General features: G+C 42.4%; 2 protein-coding genes across 4 annotated transcripts; both read left to right on the top strand.

Annotated features, from left to right (window-relative positions):
- Positions 1–490: 490 nt before the first annotated feature.
- Positions 491–12,845, top strand: LOC115204278 (steroid hormone receptor ERR1). 3 transcript variants are annotated; one of them, XM_029769728.1, is made up of 8 exons: positions 491–973; positions 3,316–3,439; positions 6,917–7,300; positions 7,473–7,589; positions 7,812–7,925; positions 8,163–8,330; positions 8,552–8,821; positions 9,409–12,845. In XM_029769728.1, the coding sequence occupies exons 3-8, from the start codon at positions 6,922–6,924 to the stop codon at positions 9,660–9,662; spliced, it is 1,302 nt and encodes a 433-aa protein (XP_029625588.1). In that variant the 5' UTR covers positions 491–973; positions 3,316–3,439; positions 6,917–6,921; the 3' UTR covers positions 9,663–12,845. The 3 variants fall into 3 exon arrangements, with proteins under 3 accessions (XP_029625588.1, XP_029625589.1, XP_029625590.1); XM_029769729.1 differs by lacking the exon at positions 491–973 and adding an exon at positions 998–1,140; XM_029769730.1 differs by lacking the exons at positions 491–973; positions 3,316–3,439 and adding an exon at positions 3,641–4,022.
- A 687-nt stretch (positions 12,846–13,532) lies between these two features.
- LOC115204279 (mannose-P-dolichol utilization defect 1 protein) lies at positions 13,533–19,028 on the top strand. The gene is made up of 7 exons (XM_029769731.1): positions 13,533–13,781; positions 14,099–14,164; positions 14,342–14,474; positions 14,621–14,706; positions 14,970–15,088; positions 17,427–17,537; positions 18,106–19,028. The coding sequence occupies exons 1-7, from the start codon at positions 13,667–13,669 to the stop codon at positions 18,226–18,228; spliced, it is 753 nt and encodes a 250-aa protein (XP_029625591.1). The 5' UTR covers positions 13,533–13,666; the 3' UTR covers positions 18,229–19,028.
- The last annotated feature ends 162 nt before the right edge of the window (positions 19,029–19,190 follow it).

The raw sequence follows: 19,190 nt of genomic DNA, 5'->3' as shown, positions 1-19,190 counted from the left end.
GTAGGCTAGGCCTAGACCTACAAATTATCAAATTGCATAAGCAATCCAAAAAGCAGCCTTTATGGAAGTTAGTAGGCCTAACTTAATTGGCCTTCCTGGTAATTTTTTTAAAATAAAGATCACCTATTATTGGTCCAACTATTTATAATAAACTGGGCTTACTGTAAATTATTGAAATCCATGAACCTGTAAAACGAATTATGGCATATTACTGGTTGGCTTTGTAGTTTAGAGGCAGCACATAGCCTGTTAGATGCAATAATAAACCAGGCACTCTTACTGCGCTTTCTGTATGTTGGTAGTGAGCACGATCTAAATACCATAGGTAATGATCACGACAGGTTTTTTTCAATATGCGATGTATAAAACCTAAAACAGTGAGGCTACAGGCAGACGCTAGACTACAGTAGGGCATTTTTTCATTGTTGCAACGCAGATGACGCTGATGGAAGAAGGCTGGATTGGAGGGCGCGCACGGACGTAACGGAGACACCGCAGACGCAAATTGAGAGAGGGAGGAGAATGGACAAGGGATAGGCTATACGTAACTAAAACCTCAGTTGTAGCAGCGAGGATAATCTACAACCTCCAGTAACATCAATATGCAGGACCAGGCCTGATAATAGAATAGCCTATGGATTAAATACCACATTTGGTTGACTATTTTTTATCAGCTGCAATCAGTCTTTCGACGCTGTGTCCCTTGATACATTGTCGCAGCAGTTTCTATTTTCAAGCAATCATTTTAGAAACATTTTGCGCTACGACGACTGATCGCAGCTCAGATCCTACAATTTAAACATAAATAAACGTTATAGGCTATTATTTTGGCCACGAGCTGCATCCACTCTTGTGGCAATGTCGAAAACCCGGTGAGTATAACCGTGGCTTGTAGTGGAGTTCTCTGTGGCTTCCGTAGCTACGGTCCTGCCTGGTTTGAGACTTCTTTCCTGCGATGTTCACACAAATACAAGTAAGTGCTTGATAATGGTCAACGTTGTAAATCTGTCAAAATATAGGCCTACTGTAGTCTGTATTCCGGCTGAATCATTTGCACGCGCGGTTCCTCTCTATTCTGCAGCTGATTAACTTTGCATGACCACGTTATTGAAGGGGGACGCGCGAACGATAATTGTAATGGTGAGTTGCTGTAATAATAAGATACCGAATGCTTTGGCATGTGTGTTGTGTCACTGGGACATCATGACTGACCCAAAGAGTTAGGTCAATCCCCTCTAACCTACATCAAGCTATAGCTTTACCCTCAACCATCAGCGCAATGTGGTTACCTACACATTTTCATGTAGGCTTTTATTAACCCAAACAGATTGCAGGCATTTATTAATCCAAACAGATTGGTATGAAGTAGAACCAAATAAATGATACTGTAGCATTTGGTCTGCAGTGGACTAGTTCTTGTTTCTGGACTTTGGCTACCACAGTTAAGTCATACATTGTACCATTTAGCAGACAGACACTTATCCAGAGTGATTTACAGGAGCAATTAGGGTTAAGTGTATTGCTCAAGGGCACATTGACAGATTTTTGAGTAGTCAGCTCAGAGATTCAAACCAGCAACCTTCTGGTTACTAGCCCAAAGTGTTTAACCGCTAGGCTACCTGCCACCCTTATCTCTCCAGGTAAAGGCCTGACCAATAAATAGTCTTTGATGGCATACTGAGTGACAACCATAATTTAAAGAGACTTTTATGCTTTATGAACTCAGTTTAAACACTCACACAGTCCAGTTTCTCAACTGCTGTTCAGTTAGTACATTTCATCATCAGAATGCAGGTGAATAGTCTCCCAAGGGAATAACCTGTGCAAACTATGACTCTCCAGGACCAGGATTGAGATTCCTGATCTTAAGAAGCCATAATCCAGTTTTGCAATTAACCTTTCACCGGTCTGAGATCAGTTGGCAAGGTCACCTCTACTGCTCTCACTGTCTCTCCACAGTGCTGCATGCAAAGCTTTCAAATTGAACTTTAGATGTCCTTTACACAGAAACACCAAATTGTGCTCTAACAGTTCTTAATCTGAGATAAGGAACATTTACAGAGATAGTTAACTAAAAACAAACACTGGTATCAGACAAAGGAAGGAGACAGAATTGGGTCTTTTGTTGATGCTGTTACTGTTGAGTTTGAAGTGTCAATTGTCAAGATAGATTTTCTTGGCTCAGAGCTCATCATGATGGTCATTCAAAGCCTTTTTTAATAATGTGCTAGATGTTGTAGAAGATGGTGCCTATCATCGTGCAGAACTTGTGTTAGTAAAAAGATGACGCTATCTAGAAACAGTTTTAGACTCTCATTTGTCTGTCAGTTTTTGAGGTTCACTTCAGGTTAAACTATTTGTGATGCATGTGAACAATAGTTATGGTGCTGTATTTTCAACCTAAAATAGGAAAATGTATATGAATAATTATGCACTATTTTATACATAGGCATGTAAATCAGATTCTTTTCACTTTTCCCCTATAACATACCAATTTAGTAATCTTATCCCCTAACATTTCTTCCAATATTTTTTTGTCCCCCGGTCTTAAAACATTCATCCAACTTAAACATTTTCTGTGTGCTTGTGTCTGAGGGAGGCCGAATTGCAGTTACTCTATCTGTCCTTCAAGCTTTCCTGTGACTTTGACCTTTGGAATGTGTCACAGAGGGAGAGAGTTGGGGGGAGGGGTGGTTGGGTGTAGTGTGCAGAAACGTGTGTATGTGTGCTTGTGTGGGAATGAGAAAAGTGACTGCAATGATCTAAATTGTGCCTGTGAGAAAGACAAAGAAATGGTTTCTCCCTCTGTCAGCAATTTCTACCAAATGGTGTTGATGAAGATAACAGGACACAGTGTATGATAGACAGTCACTCAGTCATTTGATACAATTTGGTTTAGAGATAGGGAGTAGTTTAGTAGTTTTACAAAGCTTTGACAAATCTCTGTAAATCTCTCTCTCTCTCACACACACACACACACACTTGTTTTGTTGGCTATACATTTCCATACCCTAATAAGCTTGAAAACCCTAGACAGAGTGCTTAAAATATGATTGAGCCTTATAACAAGAAAATATATCAACATCTTTGGGCTTATGTTGGTTAAAGCAACCATTATGTTTAGTGTACAGTACATACAGTATGTACACGCGTGTGTGTGTGTGTGTGTGGGGGGGGGTTAAGATTTATATAAAGTAACAATTGGGAGACCAAGATGAAATGTGTTTTGTCCCTGTCCTATGACATAATCTTGAACATGCACATAAAAATACATGACCTGAGAAGAAATCAGAAATGTTTTGTCTTCCCTCTTAGGTTTCCTGATAATCAGACTGTTCTACCCAGACCATAGCCACAATTCTAAACCAACAAAATAAAAAGTGAGTGGGTTTACCAGGAGAGGAGACGAATACGGCTTTACTGCAGCACAGCAACACAGGTAATTGCTTTGTCTTCTACATCTTTCAATCAAATCTGAACCACCAGTAATTATGGACGTTCAATAGTGATCTGATCTATTAATGCGGTTGTGAAGTTTGCTTAAACTATTTTAAGATATGGTCAAACTGATTGTCTTTTAAGCACTGACAGCCTTGGAGGATATGCTTGATAAAAGTTTGAGGAGTTTAATGATTTCACAGATCAAAAAGTTGTCATTATTTGTCAAATTAAAGTTGTTATTTATGATGTTTGCTTTTTATAAAAGACTTTTAGCTATGCTACTAAGGCATACTGTAGTAGGCTTGGGTAGACAGTCACCCTTGTCTCAGTCTTTCATTGAATGACTATTACGTTGACTACTTCCTATTATGCATCAGACTTCCCATCTCCTCCTGTCTGAAAACCAACATTCGATTTCGACATGTTTGAGGATCGTAACACGTTTTAGACGCGTTATAACATGTTAGCTACGTTGTGTGTAGCCTCTCAACAACACAAACCTGCGTGATAATATCGCCGAGGGAAAGCAACACACTTGGCGAACTCAAGCCACATTGAGGGAGATAGCTAGCTGGCTAGAGGTAAGTTGATGTCACCTGATGAGGAAAGCCAACAATACATTGATTGCTAGCTAACGTTAGCTAGCTATAGTAACGTTACTAGTATATTTTCTTTAGAACTGCAATTTGGGATTACCTAGCTAGTTATCTAAATATACGTTTTCCATTCAGCTAGATAACTGAACATCCAACACAGATCTAGATTGGGGATATTAGCTGGAATGCTAGCTCGTTATATCTGAGAATGTGCAAACGCCACACATGGAACTTCACTTGCTATAACGGCTAACTGTGATACTGTCTAACGTTAGCTAGCTAGCTAAATTCCTCATAAAGTCAGGAAAAATAATAGGGACGTGGCATTCATTTTCTTATTATCTACACTTTTTCCTTTACCTGACCAACCTGCCTCTCACCGTCCCACGAATGGCTTTGCCCGAATTAAAGTACACGAAAAAATAGCTAGTAAATGCATAGCTGCTAACACAGCTAGCTAGCTAACTCACATGCACTGCACATTTTATTGAATCTTGCGGGGGCTTCTTCCGGTTGTCTCTCGAGTTTGAGTTCAGCGAGGGTGACAGATTATATTAAGGCTCATTCTGACAAATATGCGTGAAGACCTCAGCATTTGTCAGATCATTGTCAGATAATTGAAATCTCTGTTTTAGCACTTCATTTTATCACTTTTGAATATGTTCATTTCTTAAAAGTCAGGAGAGTATTATTTACCTGTTGGGATCATCATTATCAGAACATTGTAATTATTGAATAGCTTCACAAATAATAAATGGTCACCTATGCCAAAGATGGGAGCTAGAACAGGGTGTGAAATTCTTGGCATGGATATATTTTACTAGAAAGCATCTGTGCCTGTGTTTCTCTCCCTCCTTTGCAGTTGGACTGTAATTCCTGTTACAAATAGTAGAGAGGTGGGGTTGGGGCCACGGTAGTAATGTCATAGCTGACGTGTTACGTAAAGGCGTAAAGATTACAGGCCATAGTGAACGGCGAGTGAGAAGCATTTGGCCACTGGACCAACCAAAGTACATTGGCCCACATTGCAACACCTCCTGCTGATCTGTGGAAAGGAGGAGAAGGGTAGGCCCAGTGGTCTACAGTGTAGAGTTCAGAGACAGGATCCCCGTTTTACACAATCCCTGTCTGTGTGCTGTGTGCTGTCATAATCCCAGAATCTCTTTAAGTAACATTTTTGCATTGCATTTTGAAAGTGTTCTCTTTCTTCAATTGTTCAGATGATTAAGTGATAATCGGCCATGCACAACTGTCTCTAATGCTGTTTGTAGGTTCAGTGCGTCATAATGGAGAGTGTTGGGAGTGTCGTCCATCTCCTTACTGGGATTCCTTATGGGGTTAAGGGATTGCTGCTACTCTGCTCTGGATTAATGACCCTAATCTGGAGAGGTCAGAGTAGGTTGTAGCTGGGATTATGGTCTCTCTCACATCCCTTAGCATTTTAGCACTCAAATACGGTACATACGGTACTCTCACACGCATGCATGCTTGAACACGCTCTCCCTCCCCCTTCTCTGTCTCCATCTCGCTCGCCTATTTCTCTCTCTCTCTCGTAATTCAAAATATCCCATTATTGTTTTGTCAAATTATTCTCTGCTGGTTGTTGCATATTTATGAGGCAATAGGTACCCACACTGCAGTAGGGCTGGGAATCGCCAGGAACCCCACCATATCACGATACTTAGGTGCCGATACGAAATTTATTGCGATTTCCATGATTCTATATTTATTGTGATTCAATATTGCGATTTCATGTTCCAAATATGTCTACTGCTGAGAGATGAGAGCAAGAGAAAATGAGTTTTGATCAGTCATTGAAATAAAAGTGCTGAAAACATGTTGGATCACTATTTAAAAAGAAGATGGAGAACAAGTTAAATTAGGAAAAATACCAGAGTTTTGGCGCAGATGCAGCCGACCAGCCCTAGCTAACGTATTTTGACTCCAATGTAATATTGTCCAAAATAATATTACGATATGTAACTGTCGTTGTTTTTCCTCCCATCACCTAGCAAGAATGATGCAATGTTTAGCGATAAGGAGGAGACTCCACCCAAAGTGGGGTATGAATAACACCACAGGGGAAGCCATGTCTTTGTCTGAATTACAGCTGAATCGACCCTTTGGGAAGAATTGAACTTGGTTAAGCTTTTCTTGTGTCCGTGAGATATTTACTCTGAAAATTAAAACCTAACAGTTGGCGTTGTCGGCAGGATTCACCATGATTTTTAATCAAACCAAAGGGTCCAGATCAGTTGTAATTCAGACAAAGACATGGCTTCCCCTGTGGTGTTATTCATACCCCACTTTGGGTGGAGTCTCCTCTTTATCGCTAAACATTGCATCATTCTTGCTAAGCAGGGAACTAAGTGATATGAGCCTTCAACGTTTTCTCCCCTTATCAGTACTGCCACGTGATTGTTTTCCCTGTGCTCAGCCCTCCCAAGCTTCATTATGGCACCCCTTTATGTCTCTTCTGTAACTAATGTTCCTATACTTCTGAGTATAACAGTGTTCCAAGTTTAACCTCGAATCCAACACTGTGAAAGCCTACAGTTTGTTTTTGCTTTTAATAAGGGAAAAGGAGGCATATTGCAGTGTGTATTATGTTCAGTCTTTGCAGATCTCTGTTGATGCTTGACAGTCAAGCCAAAGGTGTCTTCGCCGTGACTTGTCAGATGTCAAGCGAATGATATAATTCAGCATTGAGGCAACATCTTTGATTATTTTAATGTTGTCTCCTTAGGATTGATGATGGTCCTGGTTGTCTGGAGGGGTGTATTGATACTAACATGTAATGAAAAGGTGACGCAGAAATGGATGTGTGACAGTCTGATACCTCTGTCTCACCCCCCCATCTTTCTCCCCTCTGTCTGCAGTGATCATGTCTTCCAGGGAGCGTCGGTCCGACCTGTACATCAAGGCAGAGCCCAGCAGTCCAGAGGGAGGTGGAGGAGGCCGGGCCAGCCCAGGGGGAGCCTCCTCAGACTCCTCCCAGAGTGGTGGAGGTGGGACAAGAGGAGACGGGGTTGGGCGCTACTCACCCCCTCTGTACACACCGGCCCTGCGGTGCCACTTCAAGGAGGAGGGTGGTGATGGGGCGGAGGAGGGATCCACAGGTAGTGGAGGAGGGCGGTGCAAGTATGCCCTGAGCACACTACCCAAGAGACTGTGTTTAGTGTGTGGCGACGTAGGATCTGGCTACCACTACGGTGTTGCCTCGTGTGAAGCCTGCAAGGCCTTCTTCAAGAGAACCATCCAGGGTAAGGATGTGTGTGTGGGTGAAGTTGAGTGTGTGTCTTGTGCGTTTCTGCAATCCAGTATAATGAATGAAATGGGATAGACCTTGATTGCTTTGACAGAAGTCTCATATCGCTATTGTTTGTTTATTCTCCTTCTCTCCGTCCTTCTTTCCACCTCCTTGCCTTACCTAAGGTAACATTGAATATAGCTGTCCGGCGTCAAACGAATGTGAGATCACCAAGAGGCGCAGAAAGGCTTGCCAGGCGTGCCGCTTCACCAAGTGCCTTAAAGTAGGCATGCTGAAAGAGGGTGAGTGTATGACCCAGAGCCCTTAACTAGTGGTGTGGACTGGTCTGGTCTGGTCTGGAGACACTGTTTGATGCAGTGTGGAAAGTAGTTATTTGATTAAGATCTGACTTTTTTATCTCCATACTTCTCCAAACAAAGGGAGTTTGTTTGTCTCTTTTTCTATCTCAATCTCCTACTCTCCTTATCACTTTCTATTCATTGTCGTGGTGTTGTGTGTTGCAGGAGTCCGTCTGGACCGGGTCAGAGGAGGGAGACAGAAGTATAAAAGGCGTCCAGAGGTGGAGAATGCGACCTACCAGAGTGCCCCTCTACCGCTTAGGAAGGAAGGGGAGAAAGGTAGGAGATTGTTCAGGAGACATTTTCAGAGTTTGTCAGTTAAGAAACACTCTTAACTGTGCGGTCTGTTTTTCCAGAGACCCTTCATTTCTGAACAGAAGCATCAAGTAACATCATGGAACTATTTCCACATAAGGATGAGTTTAGATTAACATAGTGCCTTTGTTCTTTATTTTATGGTAAATGTAACATCAGTTGTGCCATGACCTTTGCTTTCTGTTTGTGTGCGTGACCCAGGCTCCTCCAACATCATTGTGTCCCACCTCCTGGTGGCAGAGCCAGAGAAACTGTTTGCCATGCCTGACCCCCTGCAGCCTGATACGGCTCAGCGCACACTCACCACCCTCTGTGACCTCGCCGACCGCGAACTGGTCGTCATCATCGGCTGGGCCAAACACATCCCCGGTAAGGGGGGCAGTGAAGAGGGATTGGTGGGGAGGGAGATCAGCATGGGAAGAGAATGGCGGAAAGTAAGGTGAAATAAGTTAGTGAGAACTAGCCCTCAACTCTTATCAGTAGCCCTGCAGGGGTTCACTATGCCTTGATCAGGGACTAGAATGCTGTCTCGTTGTATCAGCTTTTTGCCTAGTGATTGATCAGTCAGTCTACCCTGTCCCCCCCTGTAGGCTTCCTGTCGCTGTCTCTGGCAGACCAGATGTCGGTGCTGCAGTCCGTGTGGTTGGAGGTGCTGGTGCTGGGTGTGGCCTTCCGCTCCCTGAGCTGTGAGGATGAGGTAGTGTTCGCTGAGGACTTTGTCCTTGACGAGGAGATGTCCCGCGTGGCTGGACTGACAGAGCTCAACGCAGCCATCAGCCAGCTGGCCCGACGCTTCCGCTCCCTGCAGCTGGACCGGGAGGAGTTTGTCATGCTCAAAGCCATCGCACTCACCAACTCCGGTAAACTAGCTATACAAAAGTATAATCCTAGAATACCTTTACAATCAGCATTATGTGGAGTGTCACAACATGAAAATGTGATGAAAGCAGTAGGTGAGACTGAAATACCGAACCCTCCATATGTACAATTAGTTGCTAATATGACGACATGCTTTATTTGAAGCACTATTCCACTTTTAGTTTCATTAAGCAACAGTTTATGTCCAATGGTTTATTTAAAAGAAAATACAACTCAAGAAATCAGCGAAGACAGATTAGTAAAGATCTGTGTCATAGTCTCAATTTCTGAAGAGATTGTTGATGAAAATAACTCCAGCCCTGAGGGACTGACAGACAATTACTGTAAACAGAAGATTCACCCATTGTCTGCTTAACCCACAAAGGCACTATTTGTTATGCAAATACAAAGATGGTCATTAGTCTGGACTGGTGTGTCCTGTTCCTTAATCACCCACATTTGCTGCCAAACACAATCTTACAAAACCATCTCTCCAAAAGATAAAAGAAATCATTTAGAAAAAATCACCCTCTTCCCCCACTGATATAGAGTCTGACCATGCTCCCCCTCTCCCCCTCTCCCCTGACAGACTCTGTGTACATAGAGGACATGGAGGCGGTGCAGAAGCTGAGGGACCTCCTCCACCAGACCCTGTTGGAGATGGAGTGCCAGCGACATCCCGAGGACCCCCAGCGGGTGGGTCGCCTCCTCCTCACCCTCCCCCTCCTCCGCCAGACAGCTGGCCGCGCCCTCACCACCTTCTACAGCATCAAGACCCGAGGCGGCGTGCCCATGCACAAACTCTTCCTAGAGATGCTGGAAGCCATGATGGACTCGCCCTAGAGAGAAGGGAGGATGAGGAGAAGCCAAGGAGAGCGAATGCAAGGGCACGATGAGAGACGGGCAATCTGCAGAGTGAATGGCTGGCTGCTGTGAACGGAGAGGTTTGTCTTAGATTTTGACCATGAAGAATGTGGAGATAATCTCTGGCCTCTTCAGAGATTCAAAATGGTGTTAAAAAAACGGAGAAAACATGTATACATGTTGTAGATGCCCTCAGTGGAGGATGATGGTGGAGTTTAACTCCTTAATACCTGACTGCCAAACTTCATTGAAAGAGTCCAAGACATAGTCAGTTTGAATGTCAGAATCATATTAGATTTTCAGTATCCCTAAGGTTTTTCATTTGTAGCACTGGGCACAGACGTCAATTCAATGTCTATTCCATGTTGGTTCAACGTAATTTCAACCAGTGTGTGTGCCCAGTGGGTAAGCTTCACATCAGAAACTACTGAAGGACTGCAGTTAGATATCTAAGACCAGACTGTAACCTTGTGGCTGAGTCTTGATTGTGAAAAATGCAATATCTCCCTCCACACAAAAGCCATACTAAAATACCAGGCAAAGAAACAACCATTTACAAAGACTGCCGTATAGGGTCAGACCAGCATGCACCCATAAGAGTAGTAGGTTAGTCTACATACACAGACGCACAGTCTTACAATTTACTCATAGGAATTACTTGCAATATTTTTAAAGCAATACAATACTTTACATACAAAATAAAATAATAGTGGTAACTGGTTAGGCAATGACTGGCTATACATATAGGCCTAGGTGGCAGGGTGGGTGTGGAAAAACAGCTTATAAAAGGCTGTGCAAATGGTTATTAGTCCAAGAAAAGGGAATATGATGATTGTCAACAAAGTGTTGAAGTGTCGCTGTACTTGGAAGTTGTTTGATTTTATTTATACTGTAAGTAGTCCCAATAGGCATACAAAAAAATGAATTATGCGCAAGCCTTTGTGTGAGTGTATGTGAGAGAGAGAAGGTTCGCTGTCGTTTTGCAGTGTTGACACCACACTGAAGCGGCAAGATCAGGGGGAAAAAGCAACTGTTCTACTTTCTTGGTCAGCCTGGCCATAACAGAGTGAATAAAGAAGATTGGGTCAGAGGGAAACTACAATGTCTCCTGAGCATGTTTTCATTGGATTCTTGATTCTCCAGATCTCTCCACTGGTCCTCTCCAACCCCTCCGATTCAGATGGAATGTGCTGATTAAAACCATTAGTTTGATTAACTGACTGCCGTTATTAGTGATCAAATCAATTTGGGGCTAAAATTAGGAATTTAAACTTTTTATATATATATATATATATATATATATATATATATATATATATATATATATATATATGAGGTGTCGTTTCAGCGGAACAGTTTGCTTCTCCTCTTGCAGCTGCTGAAAGACTGAAGAAAGGGACTTCTGTTGTTTTGACCTGGAGGTCTTCGTACTGTGTATGACCTTTGAACTGCAAGCCTAATAGTGCCCAAATGGGGTTTAGAGCAACATGAAATGCAACACATTCAGCCTCATATGGGAATCTACAGCCACTCTGACTGAGACCCTCCTTTTAATCCTTCTCATAGTTTCTATTTGTCTGTTTACTCTGTTTTATGGGCTTGATTGGTGATATACATTTATCTATTCAGAGCTCTTACAGTGTCTGTAAGCTACCAGAAATTGCAAAATGTAAAGGGCCTGAACTGTTGGTCCTTTGGCCACTTGCTGAGGAAGAATTTGATTGTAAATCAATCAGAGCAGCAAAATGCTAATTCAGTCTACAATGTCATAACATTTCTAGTAATACAGCACAGCACCCAACATGTATGATGTAGACTCTAAATCATACATGTTGGGTGCTGTATTACTATAAATAAGTTATGACTGTGTATTTTCACTGTTGAAAACTTTAGAGTGTGGCAAAAAAGCCCATGAGAGCTGAATCCAGTAAATGTGGTAGTCCCTGACATGAATGATGGGATAGATTCATCTAATTGCCACTGTTAATTGAAATTCATACTTGAGTATCTGTTTTTTTTCTACAGGATTTTAATCTTGAGTTTAGATTGTTAAACTTGGGAAGTTTGGTACTGAAATACCTGAATAAGGCAATCCATTGTGAATGTTGTGAATGTTATGTGTTTCAAATTTATTACAGAAATAGATTTTTTCTTCTGATAATGCATTGAAGAAAACCCATGTTCTTTAGTATATTAATTCAACCATGTTGAATTAACATACTCTGTTCTCAATTACCCCACCTAGCTGTGAGAGGAGATTTTGCAGTCTGGAAACTCCCAAACAAATGTTCGAGATTTAGTTCTGTTCTTCGTGGCAGTGGATGTTTGCGTTTGATGACCATTTGTGGCTCCATTATTGTAATTCAGGTTTTTAAATTAAAAAGTAACACCAGGCGATAATTGTTTCAACTCTGTACTATATCTGTACTATATCTGTACTATATCTTGCTGTCTGATTTGTTATGTGTTCTATCATCATTTTTGTATTTTTTTCTCAAAGACTGAATTAAAAAAAAAAAATGTGTACAGTTTAATAAAGTTAATGTTTGTGTCAATATTAACTCTAATAATATAATACAAAGGTAGTGTTTTCATAGGGATACGCAATATGTAATGCCACTTTGTCTGTCATATATAGGTACGGTTGGTGGGGGGGATTTAGACTATCACAATGTAGAGGATGTAAAGTCATTGCTAGTTGTTAGTATGTTTGTGTACATTGACGTAAATGAGCAATACAAGAAATTACCAAAACTCAGTTTCACATTTCCTTGTATAGTCACATAATGTAAATTAAACATCAACAGTAATAGAAATAATTAATAGTAGTACTAAAGCGTATAATATGGAAAAATTCTAATCAATATTTGTATTTTAAAAAATACTGTATTTAAAATATTAAATTCTATTTTTCACTCAATTTGCTGATGTTTGTTGATACTCGTTTAATTTTTTTGTGTGGGTTTAAGTCTAATGGCTGTGGATGTCTGTGTTTGTACTGTTTTTCAGTAAGCTACAATGGTTCATTTGATGTGACTGTCTAAACAAAATGTTCATAATTAAATCACTGTGAAGACAAATGCTACACTGCAGGAAACAAGGGGTCGATTTAAATATTGTAGGTGCTTTGTGTTTTGTAATAAATTAGCAGACACCATCACATATCATTGGTCTCGTACGTCTTCTGTCATGATCTGTTTGTTAGAATGTTTGTCTGTCTGCTGCTGTCCTGTTTCCCAATCATGTTAAACAATATTTCCTGTTCTGCTCACCAAAGGTCATCGGTCAGATATAACCAAAGATATCCTATTACATTAGTTATAATATGTAAGTCTATGGACATAACTGCATAATGCAGATTCTCAGCAAACATGTACCCTCTGCAGAGGTACAATATCAGATTTCATTAAGAACCCCAATTTGAAAGACAGTCAGTTTGTGAACTTTTTGTATTTAGAACTATCTCCCATACCAACAGTTTACCATCAACACTTTAGACATGTATCCTGCATAACCTCATGCACAGCGATCTCTATGAACTAGGGCTATAGCTCAGTCCATCACCATTTACAGCAGGAGGCACATTATCTATATGGTCAATGGGCTTGAACCTGGGTCATCTGTGGAAGATTATATTAGCCCTCTTCAGCTAAAAACCTAGGCATTTTTTAAATTAAATAAAAACAGCACATTATCTGCCAAACTCTGCCTCTGTCATTGACACCAATGGAACCTAAAGATGTGCTCTGGTCTCTCGGTTTTGATTGGTTGGATCTGAGACTATCTTGCTAAAACTGTACTCTCATTGGACACTGGAAAAAGTGCAACAGCTTTTGCTTCCCGTTTGCAGCGCTTTAATGACATTTAGTTCCGCATTATAGTTGGCAAGGATGTTTGGGAAGGCGCTTTGGGGAACTGTATGTTTGCCGCTGTTTCCCTAAAATCAGTGGGAAAACTTTCCAAGGGCACACAGTTGTAGAACGATGGACACGTCGGAGGTGGAGGAATTGCTGTCTCCAACTAAAGAGTTTCTACTCACATATATTTTGCCAGAGAAATGTTACAACTACTTTTTTGTCGACTTAAACTTTCTCCACGGTGAGGTTCGCTGTCCTGTTGGTCCGGAAAAGATGTGCTGCTGACGTGATATTCATTTCAGATGTGTTATTGAGAGATGCTTACGTAGAGCAAAGCTGAGGAAATTGTTGCATGCATGATTGTTAAAGTTTTACGATGTTTCAGCACCTTTTGTACACAGTGTTTTTATAAGCCTTGCCGAAGGTCTTGTAAAGCCTACAGTAGATAGTTTCTAGTATTTTAACAAGTCCTCCACCCCAGATTTTCATATGGAAATTTGGGTCACAGCTTCATACTGGTTTAGGTGGTCTGACAATACTTTTTTTTTGTAATGATAGTGCCATGCTGGAATATAGTTCTGAGCAAAACTGTGGGAGTGTGGATCATTCTTGGGACTGTGATGGGTGAGAAAAACCTCTGTCTTTTCGACTGCTCTCACACATTATGCAAGGATTAATAATCAGGAAACCTCTGTTACTCAGAGGTTCTATATCTAAATATCTCTCTGTCTGTTGCTATGCCTTTTTGCTTTTCCCCCTCTCTCATATGCCCTTCCCTCCACCTGTCGGTCTGCCAAACAGCGCAGCTCCCTCAGCTGTGGAAGGTACTGAGGGCCAGGAGTGCATCAGGGATCAGCTGGTGGTCAGTCCTACTGCAGGTCTATGCCATCACAGGTTCTGTGGTCTATTGCATCACCAACAACTTCCCCCTTGAGTATGATCAATTCATATTTTTTATTACACACTCCTTTTTAACAAAAGGGATTTACACTAATCCAGCCAACAGTGTGACGCTGATGAGCGCAAACCAGTGAATTGGACACAATCTGTTATTGACAACATTTGTGTCTGTCTGCACAGAGCTTGGTCAGAGAGACTGTTCATGTTTATGCAGGGTTTGGCCATGGGCTTCCTCATCCAACACTACAGTGGTAACACCCTCAAAGGTTTGACCACTCCTCTCTGTGTATACTTGTGCTTCCAATGTGCCTGAGTCCCTGCCTATAGATTCCTTTTACATCAATACTCACAATAGTGGCGAGATTAAATGTTTTTAACACATTGATTAGCTACTGTTTGGTAAGTCACCATCCCATTGGGAAAAGGAGCAAATTGGGCAATGTTATGACAAAGTAGTTCAACAGTTCACAGGAATATGAGTGTATGTTCTGTACCAGGGCTGTGTCATAACTGTCCTTGTTTCCTGCAGGTATATTATTCCTCTTGGCCTACGGTGGTGTTATGATGCTCCTGACCTCTCCTCTGGTCCCAGAACACGTCATCCCTGCGATGCAGGCCTCCAGCATGCTGGCTGTTGTTGCTAGCCGGGTATGATACCATACAATACTTTTATTTTCAATTTGCATGGAAATGTAATCAACTGCAAGGCTTATAGCAGTTAAGGTACAGTCAGCAGACGTAGACGGGTTGGTTGTTTAGCAACAAAACCGACGCTTGTGAAACTATGGAGCAAAACAGACTGGGTTGGTTAAACTGTTGACCGCACGTAAACTATAATTTGTCTCAATGTTTATTGAAAACAAATACATTTGCACAATGAGCACAGGTCTCAAATACATAGTTACAGTTGTTGGTTAGCTAGCCATATTAGCATAGACATGACATCAGTCAAAACACCTCAAAACAAGACATGGTCTCAATAACAAGATACAAAGAGCTGAAAAAAGCCACCTCCGATTATTTTTACATTTCATCTTAAAGGGTGTCGGGGGCGCTGTGATAGTTATTTAAGATACTTTTCAAAGATGTAGGGTTTCAGATGTTTTCGAAAGATGGGCAGGGACTCCATTGTCCTGACTTTAGGGGGAAGCTTGTTCCACCACTGGGGTGCCAGGACAGAGAAGAGCTTTGAGTGGGAGCTGCCCTTCAGAAGGGGTGGGAGGGCCAAGAGACCAGAGGTCGCGGAACGGAGTGCTCGGGTGGGATGTAGGTTTTGGCATAGCTTGAAGGTAATGCTGTTCCCCTTGCTGCTCCGTAGGCAGGTCTTGAAGATAATGTTGGCTTCATCTGGAAGCCGGTGGAATGTGCAGAGGAGCGGGGTGACATGGGAGTACTTAGGAAGGTTGAACACCAGGCACGCTGCGGCATTCAGGATAAGTTACAGGGGTTTGATGGCACAAGTGTAGAGCCCAGCCAACAGAGAGTTGCAGGAGTCTAGACGGGAGATAAGAAGTGCCTGGATTAGGACCTGCAGCGCTTCCTGTGTGAGGAAAGGTCGGACTCTACAGATGTTGTAGAGCATGAACCTGCAGGATCAAGTCACTGCTTTGATGTTTGCAGAGAACGACAGGTTGTAGTCCAGCGTCACGCCAAGGTTCTTTGCACTCTGGGAGGGGGACACCGTGGAGTTGTCAACCGTGATGGAGAGGTCTTGGAGCGGGCAGATCTTCCCCGGGAGGAAGAGCATTTCAGTTTTTTCGAGCTTGAGGTGGTGAGCCGACATCCAAGCTGAGATGTCTGCCAGGTACACAGAGATATGTGTCGCCACCTGGGTGTCAGAAGGGGGGAAGGAGAAGAGTAGTTGAGTGTCATCCGCATAGCAGTTATTTATAGGAGAGACCATGTGAGGATATGACCAAGCTGAGTGACTTGGTGTAAAAGGAAACGTAAAGGAGGGCCTAGAACCGAGCCCTGGTGGACACCAGTAGTGAGAGCAGACACAGATCCTCTCCAAGACAGCTGGTAGGCGCGACCTGCCAGGTAGGAATGCAATCCAGGAGTGGGCAGAGCCTGAGAGGGTGGAGAGGAGGATCTGATGGTTCACGGTGTCCAAGGCAGTGGATAGATCTAGGAGGATGAGAACAGAGGAGAGTGAGTCAGCTTTGGCAGAGCCTCTGTGACACAGAGAAGAGCAGTCTCGGTTAAGTGACTCGTCTTGAAGCCTGACTGGTTAGTCAAGAAGATTGTTCTGAGAGAGATAACGAGAGAGTTGGTCAGAGACGGCACGATCTAGTGTTTTAGAGTTGAAAATAAAGAAGGGATACAGGTTTGTAGTTTGACGTCAGAGGTGTCGAGTATTGGTTTCTTAAGGAGAGGAGCGACTCTGGCCATCTTGAAGTCAGTTGGAACACGGTCAGTGATGAGGGAAGTGAGGAACGGGAGAAGGTCTCCAGAGATGGAGGAGGGGATGGGGTCAAGTGGGCAGCTTGTTGGGCGGCTAGAGATCACTAGGCAGCTTCTTGTCATTGTTGCTAGCTACCTGGCCGTTCATTTCCGTGCCGCTGTCAGTCAACCCGTCTACAGGAGCAGAGGGGTATACTACAAAGCAGGATTAATGAGTTAGCCAGCTAACTTTGATAAACAAAGTTTGATTTTCTGGTCCATTTAAGAAAGCAACGCGTTTTTGGTTGTTGAGTCAATTAGACCGTGTCCATTTTATGCTCATCTTTCAGAAAAAACATTATTTCAGAATAGTTCGCTGGCTAAGTCATTGATCTTGCTTTTTGTGTACCCCTCTGGCCGATGAGATAAGCATGCTTATCTTAAACTTCAGCAGCAGAATACAACATTGGATTAGTCTGCCGCTATCATTTAGGTCTTTGTCAATCGAGAGAAAAGAGAACTGCTTATCTGTCATAATAAACATTTGCCTATATTGACTTGTACAGACTGACTGTTGATTGTTTTATGTTGGATGTTTGTCCAGGTGATCCAGGGAGGGACTAACTACTACCATGGCAACACGGGCCAGCTGTCAGCTCTGTCTGTGTTCCTGGTCTTCACTGGCTCCCTGGCTCTTATCTTCACCTCTCTACAGGTATAAAAAATGATGTACCTTTACATTCCCTTTCAATGCCTCTTTGCATTCTACCCTGCCTTCTCATTTGACTTCTACCATCTCTTTTCCCTTGTCACTCCTCTGTTCCTCATCCTTCTACATTATTCCCCTCTTATACCTTTCCTCCCTTATCCCCTTCTCATCCCTCCTCCCCTGGCCTTATCCCTCTCTCATCCCTCCTCCCCTGGCCTTATCCCTCTCTCATCCCTCCTCCCCTGGCCTTATCCCCCTCTCATCCCTCCTCCCCTGGCCTTATCCCCCTCTCATCCCTCCTCCCCTGGCCTTATCCCCCTCTCATCCCTCCTCCCCTGGCCTTATCCCTCTCTCATCCCTCCTCCCCTGGCCTTATCCCTCTCTCATCCCTCCTCCCCTGGCCTTATCCCTCTCTCATCCCTCCTCCCCTGGCCTTATCCCCCTCTCATCCCTCCTCCCCTGGCCTTATCCCCCTCTCATCCCTCCTCCCCTGGCCTTATCCCCCTCTCATCCCTCCTCCCCTGGCCTTATCCCCCTCTCATCCCTCCTCCCCTGGCCTTATCCCTCTGTGTAGGAAACTGGAGACTGGAGCTCTGTCTCTACTGTGACCCATGTAGTGGCTGCCTGTCTCAGCTGCCTGCTCCTGACCCAGGTGGTTTGTTACAGGAATAGCCGTACTAAAGACAAGACAGAGTAGTGGTCAACCACAACTCAATCCAAGGACCCGCTGTTACCGTAAATGGGATACATTTTCTAGGTTATTTCAATCATTCTATTGTGTGTGTAGTATGGCAAAGTTAGTTCAATTTCAGGTCACATAATAAAATGCTCTATAAACTATATTACTATATAAATGGTATATATGTTTGTACTTCCAGTAATTGCGTTGTTGCTCGGAGACCAAAGTGTACTGTGATTCTCATGCCTATCTTGAGGAAAACTGCTGCAGAAGTGTAATATCTTCCCTTCTTATTGTCTGTTTTACAGACACATTTATGCTTCTCCATTGGCTCATATGTGGATTGTGTTATTGAATTTGTTCAATTTTGTTATTAATAAAACTTTTGAATATATTGTCATACAGCAGGGTCGTTCCACAAATAGAATGCCTTTTGAGTCCCTTTGATATTTTAAGTATAAATTCTGCACCAATATTACATTTGAATACGCCTGTTTTTATTAAATGAAGTGCCGAAGATGAACCACAGAAAATTCAAGAAATCAGTTTAAAGAATAAAGACTTGCTAAAGTGCATGTTTTTCTGACTTCAAGGACGATTTTATCCTACTCAACACCCACATTTCTCTTAAGATCATTGTAAAGCAGTAGTTATTTGGTTGCTTTGACAGTAATGTCTGAAGATTATTATTCATTTAATGTGATTAGTGATTCATTTACGTCTGTTCCTCGTTTTAAGGTCAACCCTGTTAACATGAACTGAAATCTTGTTTTAATAAACTATTGAAACTATTCCTTTTAAAATTGTTTCAGAAGTAACATTGGACATATAGTGAAATCTGTGTAAATATAGGTGAACTGGTTCTACTCTTTGACCATTTTTTTGTGTTTTATGGTATAAAAAAATAAATAATTTGAGCTCAACACATCAAACCTGTTACTCAGATGGGCATGAAATGTTTGAACAATTAAATCATTTTT

Source organism: Salmo trutta, chromosome 12, assembly GCF_901001165.1.
Source record: "Salmo trutta chromosome 12, fSalTru1.1, whole genome shotgun sequence".
NCBI classification, from domain to species: Eukaryota; Metazoa; Chordata; class Actinopteri; order Salmoniformes; family Salmonidae; genus Salmo; species Salmo trutta.
The sequence above is the reverse complement of the archived record's forward strand: the minus strand, read 5'-3'. Positions and strand labels throughout refer to the sequence as shown.